The sequence below is a fragment of the Hetaerina americana genome, unplaced genomic scaffold, assembly GCF_022747635.1.
Source record: "Hetaerina americana unplaced genomic scaffold, ioHetAmer1.1.p SCAF_5, whole genome shotgun sequence".
Classification (NCBI taxonomy): Eukaryota; Metazoa; Arthropoda; class Insecta; order Odonata; family Calopterygidae; genus Hetaerina; species Hetaerina americana.
Window position 1 is genome coordinate 87325735 of NW_027287095.1, and position 23327 is coordinate 87349061.

Here is a 23327-nt window from a genome sequence, read left to right on the forward strand (position 1 = left end):
TTTTTCGAAATCTACGAAACAGGCAAATACATCCTGGTTGTGTTCTATATTCCTCTCGATTAATAATCTCATTACTGCAATGGCATCACGCGTACCTCTCCCCTTCCTAAACCCAAACTGATCATCCCCTAAGTAATCATTTGCCCTACTCTCTATCCTTTTGTTTATGATCCTGAGAACAACTTTAGCTGCGTGGGAAATTCAAACTTATTGTTCTTTATTACTAACATTTCTTTTTTAAGATACTTCACCAGTTTGGCATCATAAAAAGTTTACGTGATACACGCAAAACGTTTTTTAACTATCAATTATATTAGAAGGCGGGATAACAAACGATTCCCCTTCGAGATATCAGAGCACCCTACGATCTTTTGACAGCGAGAGAGCGAGATGCCCCTGTCACACTGACGAAAATGGCTGGCATCACCAAAACATCTGAGAAGTGATGTGTTTTTATCAATTCTCACAAGCACACATTAGTTGTTTTTTTCGTAAATTTTTAAATATTTTTAAAGAGCATAAAAATCTCCATTAAGTTCTATTTCTTCATGTTCAAAATATCGAAACATTTCAAAGCATTATTTCGTGTGTGATTCCGCCCGGCTGTCGTCAAAAAAAATTAAAATATTCATTTTTTTTCGCTTTTCAGTTGCAAGGAGCAAGCAGTTAGTTAACTCTCGACGGATAACAGGCGCAGTGGTAAGGATTATTAATGCCGCATTACGAAGAGGTTGAAGAGGAAAAGGAGGACGAAGGAGATGGATAATAGTACACTATAAATGTCGCGTTCTCCTGCGGGAAACCTCGAATCGGATCAATTGCATCCTTTCGAATAGACTTTCCCAAATGTCAGCCAGAGCCAGTCCGGGTAGTCCCTCTTCCCAGGAAAATATTGCTGCCATTCCTAGGAGCGGAGGGGATCGAGATGGTGCGGTGGCTATCGTGCTGGCTTCCCACACAGAGGGCCCGGGTTCATATTCCGGCGGCGTTGAATATTTTTCAGAGGTATCTCGATCCCTACTTGAGGTGCTTTGTGGAGGGCACTTAGAGTGAGTACGCTGTCCGTCGGATGACACGTTAAGCTGCGGACCCCTTGGCGCCTTTCGTTAAGAGTAGCCTAACGCCGACGCCGAGTTTCTCTCCACCCTTTCCTGTCCATCCCCAAAGGTACAAATGACCTCAGCTGTCAACCGCCTCCCCTAAATACTACTACTACTACCGAGATTTCTATAGAGAGAGCACAGCTAGGAGAAGATTCGAAGTCTTTTGGACGGAAGCTCTGCGGTCTAACAGGGGAGGGGGTGCAGGTAGACATAGAGGGGGGATATGAAGAGCTAACCTCCACCCCCACATCCGGTTTATTAATGTTAGCATGGTGGACGGGAGAGGGGAGACATTTTCCCATTAGCGGATTGACACGGAAGTTATAACAAATCGCGCATCGCCACATTTCGTCTCGCACATCATCCCTCCATTTTTCTCCCCCCTCCTTACCAACACATCCGAATTGTGCGGATCACGTGAGCTCGGGGAAGAAATTGAAGTGAAAGTCCTTGAGAGGGCGCAAGGACGTCTGCAGTCTCGACACCCTCTTTCCCCTCCCTTTCCCCTTCACCCCCTTTCCGTCAACCCACTCCCCGCTCCACACACACCCCCTTCCCCCCGAATCTCCGTGAAAACTCTCTCGAGTTTCAATTTTTTCCTTCGTCCTATCGATTATTAAAATTTGGGGCGCCACGGAAGGACGGGAGGCAGGGAAGAAGGGCGTGCGCCACTCGGGAGGAAAGAGGGCGAGGGCATTTTTAAGGTTTTTTTAAATGTTTTTTTTTAGTCCGTTGTTGCCATGGAGCTAAGGAGAGCGGTTTTCCGTATTAAAAAAAATTTTCCTCGCGAGGGTAGGAGAGTAAGAACGACCTTAAAAAAAATTGCGATCCACCACGCGATCACTGTGCTCTGACTAATACACAACACCTTAATAGTGTGCTCGTATTTACGCAAGTTTCTCTTCTGAGGGGAAACAGGATGCGCGCCTTTTGAATACCCTTCCTTACTTACATGAAAAAACTGGGGAATCTTACGTAATGCTTATTATCGCACTATTCCAGCCATTTTTCAGGATGAAAGATTAAAAAAATATATATTCTATCGATAAAGAACACGCTGTCATATAATTCATCAGTTAATATTTCGTTTCCTATGAATTCAAGCATTTATCAATCCTTAAAAAGGGTTCAAAGTATTTTCCTTCGTTTCATAGCATTATTCAAATGCCAAACTGATTATTCAAAAATATTCTCTCAGGGAGAGTTCATTTTTAAAGTAGAAAACACTAATTTTGATATTCTTAGTATTTATAACAAAAAAGCTTGTGAAATAAGTCTGTAAAAAATATTTCTAAATGCGCTTGTTTTGTTTTGCTTTAGATCTGATCACCAATCATATATTGACACATGTATCTATGTTTACTTCAGATATATATGCTCACACTTTTCTTTCGCTATAAGATAAAAATACCTTTTTTATGTATTCATGATACTTAGACGAGAGGGAAGAGACTCATCATATCTCAATGGATTCCCAAAAAAAAGGGTCAGAATAAAAAATAGGTTAAGATTTATCCTGAGTGTTTCAAAGGAAATATCAAAAACATGTCTGTGTTTTTTTTATTACTTTTTTATAAATTTTACATATTATTTTATTTTATTAATTTTTATAGCATTTTTGATATTTTGATGCCTGTCTGATCTCGGAATTAGAGGTATTTTCCTAAAATAAATCCTGACATAATTTGATTCCAGTTTCTCCCAACTGCGCCCACGGCAACAATAACAGCTGTTATAGCTTTCAAAATAAAGAAAGATGGACGACATTTTCTATGCGAACATATAAATATTGATCGATATATGTGATATCCTTCGCGAAAGCAATTTATTAATGGAGTCTTTTAGCGAGATAGGTTTAATACAATTTCCATCCAGTGCTCTATCAAAATATATAGGGATTATTACTCTATTAGTCATATTCTTCCATTTATTTACTTCGTTGTCAAACATAGATTCGTGTACTGAAAAAACTAGTTCTCTTGGCGGAATAACAAGGCATAAGGTAACACAAACTACATGTTTATACCCCGATAAGAATATTTTTTTTAATCAGCCGAAATTGAGATTCCTTTTTTTTCGTTTTGACGAAGTGATTGAAATCAACACTAATGCCAAAAATATATTCTTATAACTCTGCTGTCCAAATCCATAAATTGGGGATGCCTTGGCTCCAAATCTATAAATTGGGGATGCCTTGGAAATATTTAGACATTGCATATTTTTTTGCAAAAAGAATAACAATAGGGATTCACTCGTACAAAAAAAGGAGTACGCTCGGAGTGAATGATATTTTATATATTTATATATCATGTATGTATGTATATATATATATATTTATATATATTTATATATATATATATATATATATATATATATATATATATATATATATATATATATATATCTTCGAAACAGAACGCACTTCGGTGACGTAAAATTAATTTAAAAAATTGATGAAGACATTTAAACAAAGAAACACAAAGAAAGGACATTCACATATGTAGTTATGACGTTTTGACGGCACGGACGACATCATTAGAATCTGATGATCACGTCTTTCTTTGTGATTCTCTGTTTAAATGTCTTAATCAATGTTTTCATATATTTAAATATCATATATATATATATATATATATATATATATATATATATATATATATATATATATGTATGTATAAACATATACATAAATATATATCTGTATATATACAAATACAGATATTGATGTTTAAAACATAGCAACACAAAGAAAGGACGAGGATGGTCGTGCCGTCGAAACGTCAAAATTACGTATGGGAGTGTCCTTTCTTTGTGTTTCTATGTTTTAAAAATCTAAATCTTTGTTTTAAAATATTTGTGCGTCGCCAAAGAGCGTTCCATTTCGTGCATGTATGTGTGTGTGTGTTTATATATATATATATATATATATATATATGTTTATATTTATTGTTCAGGGTCACTCACCAAGCTGGTAATTCCGGGAAAGTGTAGGATGATGGGGTCTTCTGGCCAGGATTTGCTCACGTAGAAGTGGAAGTCCCACACCCTATCGTGGAGATATGTCTTGATGGTTTGATGAAACTGGAAAGAAGTGAGAGGAAAAGACGTGATGAATTACGAGATAAATCAATTTCCCAACGAACACGGACAAGCGCGAGAAATAGGAAGGGGATTTATTACAGGTACGCACACATATTCACCTACCTCTATTAGTGTGAAAGGCAATTTACGAAAAGAGAAGAAGAAAAAGGGAAGATACGTATCTCGAGCGAACGGATCGATAAAATTAAATGAATATATCACTAAGAGTAAACGAATTGGAGGACATGTTCCAACATTAAATCAATAGATAAACTGTCTAGTGAATTCTACTACGTCTTCTAGAAAGACACGGTTTGAACTCTGTCCAATTAAAGCGTAATTTAAAGTCAAATAATTCCAATAGATCATCCAATTTTTATTTTGAGAATTTTCCAGCGTCAACCAAATTCCTATTCAATGGTGCCATGAGGGTATATCGTATGCCACTTCAAATATTGAGTACAAGGATCACTCTTATCCTTGTTCCTTGAGAATCCTACCACTACAAAATCACGCAACCTACCTAATTTGAAGAATTATTTCTTCCAAAGGCGTGAAGTTCTGAACTACTCCAGGCGAAACTATTTTTTCCCGAAAAAAATCATTCCGCGAGGACTGATTCTCCTTTAGTATTGCGTTCCACATCACTCAGGGAGCCACACCTTTCCCTGAATCACGTAAACGACAGGACTTACTGCGTGTCGACCTTTGGATATGACGATGGGGACAGTCGAGAACAAGAGAGAGGATGTCTTTTCTTCCTGTCGATAACATCATCCTCCCTCTCCCAAACCAACCCCGCCCCCAACCTCATCCCTTCCCAACCCTCTACCTTTTCCCTCTCACCCCTTCCACCCCTGACCTCCATCCGATAGGACAAAAGTGTTGAGCGCGGGCACCAGTCTCCATCCTTCTAACATGCGCGCAGTGCGCTCGTCAATTTTTTTTCAAATTTCTCGTCGGCAGCTAGATACATGGAGACGGCGCACCTTGCGCTTGACTTTCGTTATCTCTGTTCCGACGCAATCTGTTATCCACATCCCCCCCTCTCTCTCACACACTCTCTAGATTAACGAGTACGCAGAGAAGGCGATTAATTTTCGACACGCGGTGCATTCAGTGGTTGCCAAGGATTGTTTGTTTATCTGCGTGTCTAAGCTTTAGCCATTATGCTGTCTAAGTTTTCGATTGTTATTGGATGATTATTTAAAACATTAATGGCGTGGGAAGTGCAACATTTATATAGAAAAATTATAAATAATCATTAATAGCTGATGAATCATTTCGCAGATTCCGTGTTCTCCGTCATTTCGACATATTTTTCCTTTTTAAAGCAAGAGTTAGATGTATTTGTTCGGTGGTGAGTCCTGTTTTCCAGCCTCGCTCCAATCTCTTTAGACGAAGCGAATTAACCGAGGAATAGGTTACCATTTCTTCGACGTTGCCTCAGGCCCGTCCGATGTTTGAGTGATCTCGTTAGCACCAAATCTTCAATTTTCGACTCAACTACAGACTGCAACGCACAAATCCGGACACATTTCAATTTGAATTTCCCGCCATATCGTTGTTCCAATGAAGGTCGCAATTGGCGTTCTCGAAATTTATACGCATCTAGTGAACAGTCATAACCTCAAAATGGCCGATTGTTACGTACAAGTGCGGAGTACAATCGAAGAGCCGCAATTATCGAAAGTGTTCGCGCTGGGCGTTTTATTTCGAAATAGTTCGATTCTTCCGGTGGTACCCCAGATCAACTGTTTACAATATTGTGGCTAAGTATAATGCTTCGGATAAGTCTGGGGTGACCCGGCGAGGAAAGGTCATTCGAGGAAACGCGTGCTTATCAGGATGTATGCACCGCACCCCTGTAAATACGTCATACGGCTCCCTCTTTAATTGATGCGCATTTGATCTTCCTGCTTTTCGAGGACATCTTGAATGATATTTTTATCGCAATCTATGTACTCAATATCTATGAGAACGGTTCAATAAACATAGCTCTCTTCTATTGTGCCAACAAATTTTTGAAGAAATCCATTGCGTTTCTTCCTTTAATTAAATTATCCAATTTTCTATCACTTAAAAGATAATTCTTCGCCATTACACACTCATCCGATTTCCCCCACGTGGCGCCATGACTTGCGTATTCCTAAAACTCGAAAAAACCACCCGGAAAGGGAATTCTATTGACATTTCTGCAATAAATTACTACGATACACTGCATAGTACTTCCTAGATGCTAATTAATTACGTCTATTCACCTGGACAGTAGTATAACTTGAGATAGAAGAAGTTTGACCGACATCAGGCAAGGGATAGCGCGAGCTAAGAAGGCGTCCGTGAAGAAGAGGTTCTCTGCTATGTTCAAAGAACGCTAGGGGATGCAAGCATGGAAGCAGTTCGACAAAACGTTCTTATGGAGCCTGGAACTCTATCGATCAGAGATATGGAAACTTGAAAAAGTGGTTTTTTATTAAAAAGAGGAGAATAGAAGCCCTTAAAATATGGTGAGGGAGAATGAGTAAAATGGATTAAATATAAAAATAATAAAATAGAGAATATTGAAGGGAAGATCCCGCAAAGGAAGACCTAAGAGTGTATAGTAGAAATTAAGAAGGTCCTATTCACAAGCTTTAATTCCGCATCGTTCAAGGTGACATCACAATATACGAAGTTCAGCCAATCAGTAAACGTTTCCCTTCTCTCACGTAAACCAATAGAAATACTCCGTATATCGCTTGATACTTTGTTTTATATTCAATAATGGGGACCTCAGTTGTTATATTGTTAATACCCTTGAATGATTCTGAACTTCAGGTGCATATTTTCAATCATCGTACATTATCGGTTTTGACACCGCATGAAACGCCCGCTCGAGTATTTCAATTGTTAGTCGCCGGTGGCTCTGGTGAGTGCGAGCCACGTGATCGTATGTGATTGGAGGACGACTTAACTATTCGTTCTCGCTCGTGATTGGACGATTCGATGAGATTGACTCGAAACATGAGAATGGTTGGTCTTTCGGGTTGATGTGAGTTCTCAAAGCGCAATACGGGCGGGGGCCACTTCCCACGCCCGTGCCCGGCTACAAACTAAGTTTCGTTAATTAAGGACGCAGTTCTCATTTTTATCCTTACTTAAAATCTTCTCTATTATCTCCAAATAAATTCTGAGAATTCTTGCCAGTGTAAGTGGAGGTCCATCAATCCGTCACAAGGACGTGTGGCAGTGGGTGTTAGGTCACCAGAACGCAACTAAATACCAGACATTGGGACTGTAGCAAGGCAAAAGAAGCAAAAAAATATAATGGCTACATTTCCCTGTCTTCATTCCTAGAATGGCGTCGTATGTACGAGGTATTTGATACCTCCATAAATTATTTATTTTTTTAATATCTGAAATTTGTTATTTTTATTCAATTGTTTGCATATTTCTTATCTTTTTCACGTCTCCAGATAGGACACCAGGCTTTTTTTTTAATCATATTCTTTTCCCTTGATTAATGATGTCACCTTATTAGGTTTTGCAGCTTCGGCAATTAACGGAACAACAAAATATTCACCTGATTTTTAATTTGCTTTTAATGTTTGATTTTTAAACAGGTTTCAAAGCATAGAACTAGCCAAAAAATCTAGTTATTTAACGAGGTAAACTTCCTCCATAGATCTGCATTACTTAAATGTATTTCTCCATACAGATCAATCCCCAAATTCTTATTCTGAAGATTTCATCGAGGCATCTTCTCTATTGTAGTCTAATCCACTTGAATTTTTAACATTAGAGACTTCCAGTATGGGTTTCCGAATAAATTTACGACGGTTGAATGCCCCTTCTCTAAACAGAGACATTAAATTCATATTATTTTGAACCTCAGTTTCCGAAACGAGAAAATATAATTTTTGCAAACGATAGCCGGTCACAATTATGTGTAGTTTAAATTACCATTTTTTTAAGGTAAAATTTCATATCCTAATGTAATTTTATATTTATTGCGGAAACATTCGTTCTTATGTCTGCTTGAATCAAATACGTTCGGCAATTGCTGATTCGTTTCTTGATGAAAATTTAAGATGACCAGTTAAAGATGGGATTGCGAAAGTTTTTCATTTAAATTAGCCAAACGATAAACGTTTTAGGAACAACAACAGTTAATGATAAAATGTTCTGACATTAATGAACATTCCAGTCACCATAAACACTGCAAGCTTTCTTGTCGACGGTGAGTCCAGATTATGTTTGGTCTCAAACATCCGCTGCTCATATATGTTATTATTCCAGAAAGAGTCCAATTGTGTACATCGACAATGGGTAGATATTACAAACAAACTACTAAGCATACAGGGTCGCACCCAAAAGTGGTTGGACTGATTTTCTCTGGCGCGAACGGAGCGGTGGAGGGGGGTCTGCCTGGCAGGGTAAGGTGGAGGGGGCTCTTAGCAACAGACCGACACCAACCTCAGTCGCCTGCGGACTGTCGTTGAGTGAGGACACCGTTTTTAGTGAAGCAAGTTTTTTGTCCGCGTCGAAAAACAAAATGAATCTGAATTTAGAGCAACGTTATTCCGTGAAGTTTTGTGCGAAACTCGGGAAGACGGCAACTGAGACACTCGATATGATCAAGCAGGCTTATGGGGACACTGCCTTAAGCCGTTCCACAGTATTTGAGTGACACAAGTTGTTTAAAGAGGGTAGGGAGCTCGTTGAAGACGACCATCGCTCCGGACGGCCGTCGACGGCAAGAACCGACACGAATGTGGACAGAGTGAGGACACTGCTGAACACAGACCGACGCTTAACTAGTGAAGAAATTGCAGACCAGTTGGGTCTGTCTGCATTCAACGTCCAACGCGTTATTTCACAGGATTTGGCCTTGCGCAAGGTGTGCGCCAAGATGGTGCCGAAAATTCTGCCATGGCGCGCTCGTCGTCAGACAGCTCCTGGCCAAATACGGCGTTGCCACGTTGCCGCACCCGCCCTATTCTCCCGATCTGGCACCACCGGACTTCTTCTTCTTCCCCCTGATGAAAAGACAGCTCATGCGACGACGTTTTGACTCGATAAAGGCCGTTCAAGAGGCTTCGACGAGGGTCATCAACGGCATCCCCAAAGAAAATTTCCAGCGGGCGTAAAGGGGAATGGGAGCAACGTTATTCTAAGTGTGTAGCAGCTCAAGGAGCATACTTTGAAGATTATTAAGTCGATGTAAGTATATCGTCAATAAAATTCTTGTAAAAAAATCAGTCCTACCACTGTACATGTCATTTACTAGAGCAGATTTTTTAATTGATTTTCATACAGTTACTGTGGAGAAAAGCAAGCTCTAGAATTGTGTACCTAATTGTGTAAATAAATATAACTGTGTAAATTCAAAACACCATCACCTACATCTACCCAATAGCACGCAAGCCTCCGCAAGGCCGTGTGGCGGGGGGTGTTAGGTCACCAGCCATGCATGCACAATCCCAACCATGTCACCTCTACACAAATATCAGTTTGATCAAGCACTGGAAGAAAGTTACTCACACGAAAGAATGTATTTATATGCAAGAATATTCAACAAGGAAAATATTCAAATTATGCTATAGAACTGTCAAAAAAATGGGTCTTTTGATTAATAAAACAACATACTGAATATGGAATAAAATGTATACATAACCAATTGTAATTATCTCTTACGCGATTGTTGTCATGTATAATTTGATCTCAAATGGTACGAGGAAAAAACGACATTTTAAATCTATCCGTTCTACTATCTATCTCCGTGATTTCACGGATGTGATCTGATCTAACATAATAAGTCGATGCCTGTAATATGGCCTTAATATCCTCAAAAAAGTAACCTGCCTCAAATATACGCAGTACATTTAACCTGTATTTAAGCCTACGATCGACTGTTGGCTCCCATCCTAATTATTCCAATGGTGTCGTTGACTGCTACCTTGTTCATTACAACTTGTCACAAACCTAGCTGCTCTACATTGCACTCGATCTAGTTCCAAATCTAAGTCTACCTCGTGAGGACCCAATACACCCGCAGTATAGGCGGGACCTAGCTGACGTGAAATAAAATAACTTCTTGCCCTCCCATTGCAATTCTTTAGTATCCTTTTCATGAATCCAAACATTTCACCTGCAGTATTTTGCCTTGGTCCACTGCGTGACCGCGACCTTTCTCCTTTCCAGCCTCCAACGAGGCTACTTAGGTGAGCAGAAATTATTCTGCGTGGCCAAAATGATCTAATTCCTCCTCTTTCAGAGCAGCATTGGTCTCTTCTCAACTGGTAGGGCTTCTATCTGACCTTAACTTATTCCAGGCGTTACAAGTTTTGTATCGATGACTTCATCCGGCATTAAAATCGATCCCTCTGCAAACCACGATTGTGCCATCTCCTCTTACGACGTGCCCCTCTCCGCGCCTCTTTTTGATGGTCCATCCATCCCTCTTCTTCTCCGTCCCCACAGCCATCCCCACACAAGGCAACTCTGAAAGGGGAATGCAGTTCGACTGCTCGGCGCACTGCCATCTATCGCCGGGAATTATACTGTTATTTCTCTTGCGTCGCGCGACCTTGTCCCTCCCTTTAGTTCTGCCTCCCTCCTTCCTTGACCTGCCTCCCTGCAGCGCCGGCCGCGCCCCTTTCTCTCCACTCTCTCGGTTGCCAGGGTTCGAGGGACGCGGGGGGGGGGGGGAAGGAGGGAGAGGGGTAGTGCTCCTCGTCGCAAGGCCGTCAACGCGCCCCGCCGCTCCCCGAGTGAACCCTCCCCCGGAGTATAACCAGCACAGAGCGGCGGCGCCGGGACTAGCGACAGTGGACCAACGGGGGTAAGGGTGGGGGGGGCGGTATCGTGGGGGGGGGACCCCTTCCCCCTCTTCTTCCCCCCACGTCCCGAAGAACCGCCGCCCGCAATGCAACGCGTTAGTTTCGCAAGGACACGGGGGGGGGCTCCTTCTCCACCATTAAGCGACGAAAAGCGCGCATTAAATTAGGGTATCAGGAATATTCGGAGTGACCACGCATCACATCTGAGTCGTCCAGTTTTCAACCCATTCGAATGGAAGTGGGAACTCACGGGGAGACTGTTCTTCAGCTCTTGCTTGTAATTGCGTTCACGGAGAATTAGAGTTGTAGGCTGGTTACCTGGTAACCTAACAAGTGCAAAGAAAAATTCACACTAGTTTTCGCTAACTGACGTTCATATGGCTGTACATTAAGCGCACACGTGGTATATATTTGTGGCTATTGATAAATATTTCTATTCATATGACATTAAAAACTAAATCTATTAAAGTCTAAATATATTAACTCATCCATTTTCCAATGAAAGAAGAACAGTAGGTGTTTTAAACAAAACCTTTTTTATTTGTTACAACCGGTTTCAATGCATTAAAGTCGTCCTCAAGGGTATATGTTTTAGTGGAAAATACCTTGCATTCTTCTTAAATTCGAAAATGAATCACCGGGCAGACAAGCCTGATACCACCAAGTGTCATCCATAGAGGCCTGCGATAATGAACGGATAACATATCCATCTGGTAAATTATACTGTTTGTAATTTAAAAAAATATTATTGTTAGCTGCAAGCAAGCAAGCATTACTGTGTCCCTGTTGCTTTAAAAGCTTGTTAGGGCAGATCTAGGACATTATCATAGAAAATCATTTGCTATACGGTTACTTAAGAAGAACCAATTGTCATATTTGCAAAACATAAACCACACCGATTGAAATTACACATTCGTTAAAACATGCAGGAACAATCGTCTTTCCAACCGAGTCGCCTAATTTTTCGAAACTTTATTCAGAATGGAAAAATTATTTAAAAAAAAAACAGCAAAAAAATCGAGATGGCCCGACGTGCTTCAAAACGTTTCGGTCCATAGCATACATTTACATCCATAATGGTATCACAAGTTCTGTCCAATTTCACTGTTTCCCCTTTAAGAAGGTGAATTTTTTAGCGATCCCTAGAGCAAAATCTTCCGAGCGAGCAGCCAAGGGATGCATTTAATCCTCGCTTAGAAAACGCTAAATGTAACCCTTGACCTGAAGGGTAAATACGCAAGTTTGAATGTCTGTTTTCAAACTCCACGCGAACATATTATGTACGAGTAAGACGACAAAACCCTTTTGACCGTATTTGTGCAGAATTTCGTTCTTGAGGAGGAGGGGGAGGGGGCTAAAGTGTAAAAGAGTTGGATTGTGGGCGGGGAAAGAAGTATTTTTTCTTTTTCAATAAATCATATGCAGCCTTGTACAATTATTTCATCCGCCCTTAATTTTATCGCTCTTTCCACGTCTCGTTGCTAGAGGCCCCTCGGGTACGCATAGAGAAATATTTCACGCCAAGATACCGTGGTGCATGTAACGGTAACTTACAATTATCTACATTATTTGAGTTATTTCACATATTAACTTCAAACTAAAAATTAAAAGAAACTTATTTTTTATATTCGAATCACCCCCTGCCACTCAACCCAAACGGTGGCTTGCAGGGTGATAACTTGTATTTGTATTTTATCGGCAATGCAGCGTTTTAGGTAGGTATTGGATAAACACAAGCTACCAATTGGTACAGCAACAATTCCATTGTTTTTCTCCTAAAAAAACACAGTCTAACATCCAACCTTACAACAAGCCCCTCTTCAATTGTATGTTTATACATCCTTACCCCCTTTAATCCGTCCAACCGGGATGAGGGAGGCAATGGGAAATATACTTTACTTTTCGTCGCATGATTTTTATGATGGACCCAATAACACTCACACAGATTATATATATATATATATATATATATATATATATATATATATATATATATATATATATATATATATAAGGGGTATGCTGGGAATACTTAAGGGATGCATTGGTGGTTTGATGATATGAGATGGCCATTATTTCACTCGCGTATTGTTGGACAATTTGAGCATCTACGTTGCCTACGAAACAATGACAAAATTCAACAAAATCCATAGGAATTACGCAAATCGTTCACAAATCCGATTTGTTTCAAGAGGTGATTAAAATGAAAAGTAAGTTTAGTCGCAATAATGAGTCATCTCGAGGATTTGAACTAAATATAAAACATTTATTTGTTGGTAATATAATTAATTACTAACTAGAGGAACTACGTGGAGCGGAGGAGTCCTTTCATTGAAGAACAGCCATACCACAATACGATACCGTACGGCTGTTCTTCTCATTGCCATTCTCTTCTCTTTCGATAAGTATTCGTCACTGAAAAGACTCCTACGATACGATAGTATTGTGGTATGCCTGGCTCGTATAATAGTTTTTTGCTAGATAAAGTAAGATCAATCAATCTTCAAGATGAGATTTAAAAAAGATGAGTCTGACAATGTTGGGTAATGTTGACACTACATATAAAATGTCGTGTGATTCATTCAAGAAAAAAAATTCGCTAAATGGAGCGAGCATCAAAGAAAAGGCACTAGTTGTAAAGAGTCTTTTGTTCCAGCTTTGGGATGCTGCCTGTACCGTATCCATGGAATTTACTACTTCTACATCAATTTTCAAAGACTTTCACGACTTTTCAATAGTTTCTAAACTCCGCTGAGATGTCCCTAAATCCTGCTTCGACTTATATCTCCCGTTTTGAGGAAAGGAATAAATTGGAGCTGGTAACGAACACGCGTCATTTATTTGGGAAGAAGAAATTTTCTGCGAAAATGAGCAAAGTTTGAAGGGCATTAAAAGGATAATTGTTCCATGCAAAGGCAGCTTTCTCTAAAAGAGGAGGAAGGAGTTGATGATAAGGATGACAGATAAGGAGGCAAATGAAATTGGAGAGAGTGCTTTGATAAGGCGTACGGTGTTCAATGGTTTCGAAACAGCCTTATTTAAACCCCCCGAGGGGATAATCATAAATTGTAGTAGGCTTTCAAAATATGAATGTGGAGAAGAACGAAGAGAACACCATGAAAAGAAACCGATGTAGGGAAACATACGATGGATTACGGGAGAAATTCGAAGAAAGCAGAGAAAGTTGGTTCAGGGCGAACTTGGAGTAAATGAGTTGTTTGACACTGGTTTTGCTCGATTGTCAACAAACGCGACAGACATCTTCCACACAACTCTCTCATGTCCACATTTTCAGTTAATATGTGATGTACCACACTTTTTGAAATGCATACTACGTACGTCTGCTAGCTCGCGCACTTTCAGTCGACGATCATCCAGTGTCACTTCGTGGATTTTCTTCGCCGTTTCTGGAGTCGTCACCTCATTTTGTCGACCAATTTGATGCTCGCCTTGACAGCTCGCACAGCCTCGTTTAAACTCTGCTACCCAATATTTTACTGTTGTAAACGAAGGAGCAGACTCACCCAGAGTAGAATCCAGTTCAACTTTTATATCGGTTGGGCTGAGGCCTTTCAAATAAAAGCATTGTACCACATAACAATAACCAATTTTCTCCATTTTCACAAATTCACTGAAAACGTTCAAAATTGATGGTTGCCAAACAAATACTAAACCACGTGGCGTCTTCAAACTGTAAAAATATGCTTTATAGATTGCGTACTTTCTAATACAGTGACATTTTTAAACGACTACCGCCATCTCTAGGTCAGGCCGGGTACTTCTGAGACCTTTCTCGTTGTATAAGCGCTCATTTCATATTGAGACCAACTGAAATTGGTAAATTCACTTGAGTACTGTAAGCGAGAGATACGTTTAGAACTGTGATTTTTACAAAATTGATCGATTTTGTAAATATTCCATTCGAAGTTTTGTTTAACTGCTAGGCTTGATGTTTAGAATTCTAAACAGTTTTTGGCTGGCGGCTTTGTTTATTGTGATTTGGTTATTAAGACTTGACAAGTATGCACTGACACAGTTTAGAAATTATAATGTTTCGTGACATGGACAAATAATTTCGTAGAAACGAAATTTTCAATATGGATGCTGACGATTCGAATGGAATATTTCCACAGCTGACTAAGTATTTGTAAAACTGTTCCCTCATAAATTGATACGAGCAATTAGGAGAGGGAAAAGTGTTTAAAATTACTGTGAGCCATTTGTGAGGTAAATTAAAAACAAAATCTTGATGAAACTGCCTGAGCGTCGATGTACGTATTAGGAAACTTGCAAACTTGGACAAAATGAAGATATGAAGCGCCTCAGGTGCGGAACCGTAGTCATCTCGGTCATTCGATTACCGAATCAACCCCAATTGCATTAAAAAGTAATTTCATAGTTTCCGCTTGCTTCTCAAGAAATTCTTACTAAACAGTACAATTCCACTGAACTCATATCATTAGCAAGACGTCTTTACGGACCCGTCCAATGCCCGTCTTGCAAGGGGTAAACTTTCCAACAGTCGTCCGCTTTGAGATAACGATTTTTTGGGCAGTAGAAAGAAGACGAGGACTCAGAGATACGATGCTGTACGGGGGAATCAATGCGCCCCGATGTGTTTAGAAGTTTAAAACGTAAGTTGGTGGGGAATTGAAGAAGAAGGAGTATCGTGAATATCACGAATGCTCCAAACGCTACGATTAATCCTTGGCTCATTCCAGGAATCGAGTCGCCAGATATACGCCCGTTCTATAGTTTTGAGTTTGAGTGGAGCGTAAGAGAGTGCTTAAGTGTAGACACCATAGCTTTTATCACAAAAGGAGTATTTTACATATATATACATACATATATATATATATATATATATATATATATATATATATAAACCATGAACACAGTAATCAACCCGGGTCGGTTTGGTAGGTGATGGTAGAGTTCACCCAGTACTAAGCCCGACGGCGTGTGAAATTCACCCAGCAGGGTAGGGGGACCAGTTCCTTTCCCTGTGATATATATATATATATATATATATATATATATATATATTTATATATGAAAATATATATATATATATTTATATATGAAAATATATACTTATATATTCACATATGAGCAACGTGAAGATATGATATATATATATATATATTTATATTTATATTTATATATCACTGTCATAACTTCTCTTCGCAACTCCTGTGCTAATGTTCTCATGAAAGCACACATATCCTCCAGAATGCTACCTAAAATGCTATCGATTGAACCAATTCTAGTTTACTCCCAGCTACTTTAATGTTCAACTTCACCTGCCTACTTATCGAGAAAATAATTAATCCCCCCCCCCCCACTGTGGCACCGCCGGACTTTTTTGTTCCCAAGAATAAAAAGGAGCTTGAAAGGCAACCGTTTTGGAACGCTGGATTATTCCAGAGGGCCCGTGACCAGGTGCCTGAACATGTGGTTCCCGTCGACGCCTTCCATGAAACGTACCGCGACTGGCAGGGGCGCTGGCATCGGTGTGCCGATATACAAGGGGTGCTATTATGCAGAATTTCATTGATTTGCACCTCGATCTGCGGTAAATGTTTCTACTAATTCTTAATGAAGACCTCGTACGTGGATTTGAAGAATGGTTTTATAAAATTGTTCGGTCGAGTGTCAAGTAGTCATGCTAGGCGGAATTTTAGAGTGTATTATTTATCAAAAACGTTCCTATCAACAGCAGTAACGACAATATTGAAAACATTTCATGTCAAAATTGTTGTCTTTAAAACATTACGATAACATTACACATGTATCCCTCAGTCGAAATGTCCATCTAATGCATAGATGGCATATGACTTGTCCACGCATCACGCATTTCTTCTTTTTCGTACGCATGAAAGATATCGGCCGCAACGTCAACATATTGCTCTTTCTTTTCATATGAATGATGATATTCGACACTTGATATACCTAAACTATCAGTTTCATAAAACAATTAATATCGTTGTTTTTGTTTTGAGAAAAAATATATCGACATAATGTCGATATATCGCACAGCCCCCAATGCACAAACAAAGGATTTACGGTTTCGAGACGCACGCACCCACAAACTAAAGGCGAGGCTCCCTTTTCAGATACCAAGCCCTTTGATACTCTTCAGGTCGTTCCGTTTCACGGTACAAAGCGTGCTTTTGAAGTTCTAGAGCAATGGCTACCACAAAAGGGAGGATGGAATTGCCATTTTTGAAGGTTTCGGCCATGTAGCGTTTGGAACACTTTTGCGATTCATCGATCGATACATTCCAGGGACTTGTGAGTTTTGTTTGCGATTTCGTCTGTTCTTTAGAGATAAGAAATGCAGAGTGACCATGACGCCAACCAAAGGGGCACTCAAGGTACTGCTGAAAACCACCAATGTCACCTAATCTACGCACACTGTTCACGAATTGGCGACGCCAGCAAATATTTAGGATTGAATTCAATTATTTCTTTAGTTTACTTATACGCCGCCAGGTAGGCCGAAAATGGACGAGCAGTTATTAAAAGGTTTAGCAACTGGACAATATATTTCGCATACTCGATACTATTGCCATAGTTGTCGATTCGCTAAACGTAAAAAAATAAGATAATCTCTAAGCGCAATGCAAAATTTAGTACTTTTATGTAGTTTAGTAGTTTACTGTGTTACAGGAACGTTATTATGCTATAACAATTAAACATTCTATTATAAAGCTATGCTGGTGATAATTTAATAATGATTTTCGCAAAGATTCAGTTCATTTGTAAAAGTAATATTTTCGTAAAATTACACTTTTGCGAAAGCAATTTACGAACCTCCTCCCAAAACATTGTCAATGTCACGTGACTGAGTTGTTGCCGCTTTCGCTCCATCTGTGAGCATTGGATGCGCACTCGAAAATATCGGCTTGAACGTTTCCCAGTAGTTTTTTGGTGATATTTAACATTTAATTCTAATCGGGAAAAATAGAGAAATGTGTTGAATGATTTCATGCACAAACAAATGTAAATTAAGGCCAATGGATAACTGACGCCAACAATGAGCCCTTCGTTTTGTCAACAACTGCTTAGTAACCCGTACTTTTGTCGCTTGAGCTCCCGCTTACTACACAAACTACCTCGTCCGACTCCCGAGCGGGTTTGATGCATCATGGGGTGAATGAAGCCCTCCCACGGAGAACGGAGGTGACACTTAAAAGGAACTGAAGTTTGTAAGTAATAGCACCTCAAGATGCCTTTGATCACCGAGTAACCTTTCGTAAATATTTCAATTTATACTACACTTCATTTTTGAACTATGTTTCAAATATTGGGATGATTATACAATGAATTCGTTAACTATATTTTTTCCCTTGATGTTTTTGACGCCTCGGGAACACGGTTTCTTGTGGGACACCCACTACTGGCTGTCAAAAAAGTTTCACTTGAACAGATCAATAAACTAATTAGTTAAGAATAACATCACTAAGTGTTGTAGCGTTAAATGTTTGAATGAAATGCCAAATGTGGTGTTAAATGTTTTAGTCTTATGCCAAATGCAGTATTAAATGAACTACGCACAATTGTAGTGTTGGATATTGGGTTGTGTACCTCGTCACCAGATGCCAATAAACGTATCGTTCTATGGCGTGTGTCCATAGAAAATTAAACGATAGAATGCCAATAATAATTCATGAAATGAAATATGTACCAGCCAGAAATGATTTCGTAGGTATTTTAATTTTGAAGGATTGAACTTTTGAAATATTTAAACGCCAACTGGAAATGATCCCACGTTTCAAATGCAGCATTCGACCGTGAACATAAGGTGGGGACTTCAAAGTAAAATAAGGGAGATTGTACTCTTTGCAATATGGTGTTCGATCATTGGAAAATGAAACCTAACGTCACAGTTGATAATAATAATTATAAAACGCCGAAATTTCAAATTTATCATATTATAATAAATAATTAAAAAATTCCTTCTGACGAAACGAAATATTCCACGGGTGGAGCTCTTTTTTAACGTACGCCCTGTCATACATTTATCTCATCATGACGATCATAAATTAATTTCTAAGCTGATATAAAATTTCTGTTGCGTAATACCATTTCTATATCCTACGGAAAAATGTTTATTCCTAAGACATAGTTCTATTTTTATCAATTAGATTTTGAGTGACATAATTCGGCAAAATCACGAAGTCAAAGCAGAGCAGTAGCTTTAATAAGAATCAGTAAAGAATGAAGGTTGCTGGTTGACGGCGACGGCACGTCAGGAGGAAGGGGGGCAGCAGTCGTCAGGGATGGTCATAAAAAATGACCGAACGGGCAGATTGAAATGGGAGCAGTGGGAGAAACTTCATAGCATATTTAAATTGGCGAACTTACCGGGAGTACGAAGGGAATTCATTATAGATCGCAGATGAGATGGATGTAGGGGTGAGAAAATAGGTAAGTCCGATGAGGGAGGGGTAGGGAAAGATGAATTAGAGCCATTGCCTATTGGACTATGGGAAAATCCTCTCCTTCAAGAGAGCTAAAGTGGTCTAGTAACTACTTTAAAGTAGTCCAGTAAGGAGACGTGTTCTAGTGCTATGTCCACGTGAGTTAAACAGCGTGCTGTTATCGAATGTTTAATTGATGAAAAAGTGACTCCTATTGAGATTCATCTTCGTTTAAAGGCTGTTTATGGTGACGATGCTGTTAATAGGTCTACTCTAAATCGATGGGTAGTAAAATTTCGTGGTTGCGAGCCTGGAAAAGCCATAATTGTTGATGAAACACGCAGCGGACGCCCGATCACTGCCACCGACGATAAACATTGCAAACTCGTCGAAGATTTAATTCAAAATTACCAGCGAATCACGCAAAAACGCACCGAAAACCATATTGGAATATCCAAGGAACGTGTCGGCTTCATTATTGAACAATTGGGATACCGTAACATGTGTGCACGATGGATACCACACCGCTTTGAACCGATTCCACACCCTCCTTATTCCGCCGATCTTGCGACTTGCGATTTTTATTTTTTCCTCAACTCAAGAGACATCTCAAGGGTAATCATCACACCTCGGACGATGAAACGAATGATTTTAAGGCAGAAATTTGATAAAAGAACGCTGCTTCACTCGCGTTGACATAGCACCAGAACACACGTCTCCATACTTCCGCTTCTCAATGTAACGACCTTCTCTTCTGAATGTAACGACCTCAAACCTGGGCATGCGTGTTGAGGGGGAATTTTACTTCCACATGATACCAGGAGTGCTTTTGAATTTCATTTTGTTTGTGGTTTACAAACATGTGGGCATTAGTTTTCAGCCTGCCCTCGTAGATCGCTGGGCTCACTGAGTAAAGGATACGATTTCGATTACTGGCGATGCTTCTAAATAAATCCTCACCTTCCCATAAGCTGTGCCATACACATACACGGGTCTATCAGAACTTCCTAAAGAATCGTAGGCGGGACAGGGAATAAGAAAACTGGCCGTCCATATCTTGTTGTGATGAGTAAATATGACAGTCCATACACACCTATTACTACGCCATTCTGGACTACACATTTAAGCACTGCCATCTACCAGCAGTCAACATTCTTATGGAATGCACTTAAATTCATCTCAAATTAATAATCAAACATCGAAGTCGAAATTTCCGAGACAGTTGCAAAAAAAACGTTCTACGACAAAAAATATATCATTTTCGTTTTCGTGTAATTGTTATTTTTTTATACAAGAGAGAAAATATAAGATGAACATGGAAAATCGGGATTTAAAATTATTTCACAGAGTCTAAACACATTCTTGGGAAATCAAATGTGACCAAATTTAAAATCACCGCTCCCTTTCAATGATACATTTACCTCTTAAAAAGCACCAAACATAATGGATACATCATGCCCCGCCCTAGTTGACTATTCTCCCACCTTCGCATTTTCCAAAGAGCCTATTTCATCCCTCCCGATGTCCCACTTGACATACATTTTCTCAAAATTTCACCGCCTCAAAATCCGATTTCTCCTCATTTGCCTTATGCCTCCTTATCTTTCCTTCCTTCCTTCGTTATCACCAACCAAAATCCTCTTCAGAGGGGCGAACGCGTTTCCGATTTTACACGATATCACAATCGATTCCCATAGCGCTACTTTGATGTTGAATACAATTTTTTATATGGCTCAGAAACTTGGCCAGTGAAACAATACCTTCGCTACCAACCGCGAGAGATCGCTGTGTGTTATGGCACCAAACATTCATGCGCGAATCCATACGCGCTTTCGAATGAACAAACTCGATCACCTGACTCTGGAAACTAAAAGCGCTACGACGAGTGCATATTCTCTTCGATATGCTTGTTCAGGAAGTGTGGAAACGCAGGGGTTAGCGAAGATTTTTCCATTCGAGTCCGGCTTCTAATTGAGTGGAATTCCGACGAGCAAGGGAAGCGCCAGTAGAGCGAGATGGTTCTTAAGCCAAAGTGTTTCCCTTCAACTTCTCAGCGGAAAGGAGGGAGGGAGTGGAAGGGCTCCGATTATAACCTCGGGTCGGGAATGGATGTGAAGGCGGGAGAAGAGGGGGAGGGACGGGAAATGGGCGCGTGGTCCGTACGGGAATGCTCCCTCGAAGGGCACACAGCTAGGACTGCGTAACGCTCACTTTCCAATATCGATCGTCGATAAAAAAGAAATATATAGGCGTGACGATATGTACAGGGTTCGTCCGGAAAATAAGTGTACTGAGCTCAGGAAAAAAAATTTATTACACTTTTACATATCTTAAGCTAATATTCCTCAAAATAGGACCCTTGTGAGTCGATACACTTGTTCCAGCGGCGTTCCCATTCCTGGAACGCTCCCGCGAAGGCATCATCGGGAACCTCTCGAAGACACGTCGTCACGGCCTCTTTGACGGCGTCCAAAGTCCCGTATCGCGTTCCTTTCAAACTCCTCTTTATCTTCAGGAACAGAAGGAAGTCCGGTGGTGCCCTCAAAAATGTGGATCATTTTTGCCGTGATCCGCAAGTTCTGTCGCGATTTCCAAACGATTGAGTCTTTGATCATCACTGAGCACTTTCGGCACCAACTTTGCACAAAGTTTTCGCATCTGTAATTGCTCCCTAATAATCTCGTGCACTATTGTTTTTGGCACATTACACTGCTCTGCTATCATCCGAACACTAAGACGACGATCAGAGTTCAGTACATCGCGAACTTTTCGCACATTTTCGTCGGTGAGTGTCGTTGATGGGCGTCCAGGCCGTGGTTCGTCGTCGACCTCTTCTCTGCCCTCCACGAACATCTTGTGCCACCGAAAGATAATGTTTCTGGACATGGCTGACTCCCCGTAAGCCTGGTTAATCATACCGACAGTTTCGGTAGACGATTTCCCAAGCTTTACCGCAAATTTGATGGAATAACGCTGCTCCAAAAACTTCGGCATCGCGTTCCGTGACGTGGGTCGAGCGTGGAGGTTCGCGTTAACAGAGCTCCTCACTACACCACAGCTCAGAGCCGACTGCCTTTTTCAGCGTCGCTTGCCAACATACCCTCCTCTAATCGCAGTCCGTCAGAGCGGTGCTGGGCGCGCCTGGAGCGGCGGGAAAAAATCAGTACACTTATTTTCCGGACGAACCCTGTATACACATATATATATACATATATATGAAGTGTATTTTTGTATCCATCAAAAACCTACCTTTACCGGTAGATTACATAATAATATATGAATACTTGTATATATAATTTCTAGAAAGAGAAAGGCTAAGTTGTGTGTATGCCTATATATATATATATATATATATATATATATATATATATATATATATATATATATATATATACACGAGGGTCATCCGGAAAGTAGTACCCGTTCGTGCCGCATGAAGTGCTGACGACGCGAGTAGCCGCTGGACGAGGTCAGATAGCTTCAGTGGCTTGTCTGCCTTCTCTGAGTCAAGTTGCGTGACGCTAGCATTGCCTGTGTTGTTTCTGTGATTGTTTACAATGTTTAAAAAAATTGAGAACGCCGCCAGTTGTGAAGTGAGGGCAGTGATTAAATTCCTCAATGCAAGAAACGTTCGCCCATGTGATATTCATCGCCAATTAAAGGAGGTGTATGGAGACAATGTAATGGACGAGTCGTCTGTTCGGCGGTGGTGTCGCAACTTCAACATGGGGAGGGGGAACACACACGACGATGAGCGTTCGGGGAGACCGGCTGTCATTACAGACCAACTGGTGAGCTCAGTTGACGAATTCGTGAGGAACGATCGGTGCGTCACAATTGATGACATCTGTGAGCATTTTCCCAATGTTTCTCGAACAATTGTTCATGAAATTGTT

The 23327-nt window shown here is 40.2% G+C and overlaps 1 protein-coding gene across 1 annotated transcript in view; it reads right to left on the minus strand.

The window, feature by feature from the left end:
- LOC139693767 (uncharacterized) overlaps positions 1 to 23327 on the minus strand; it is a 425657-nt gene that overhangs the window by 321559 nt on the left and 80771 nt on the right. The window contains exon 2 of the mRNA XM_071592039.1: positions 4068 to 4184. Within this exon, the coding sequence (XP_071448140.1) occupies positions 4068 to 4184 (117 nt within the window). The remainder of the gene's footprint in view (positions 1 to 4067; positions 4185 to 23327) is intronic.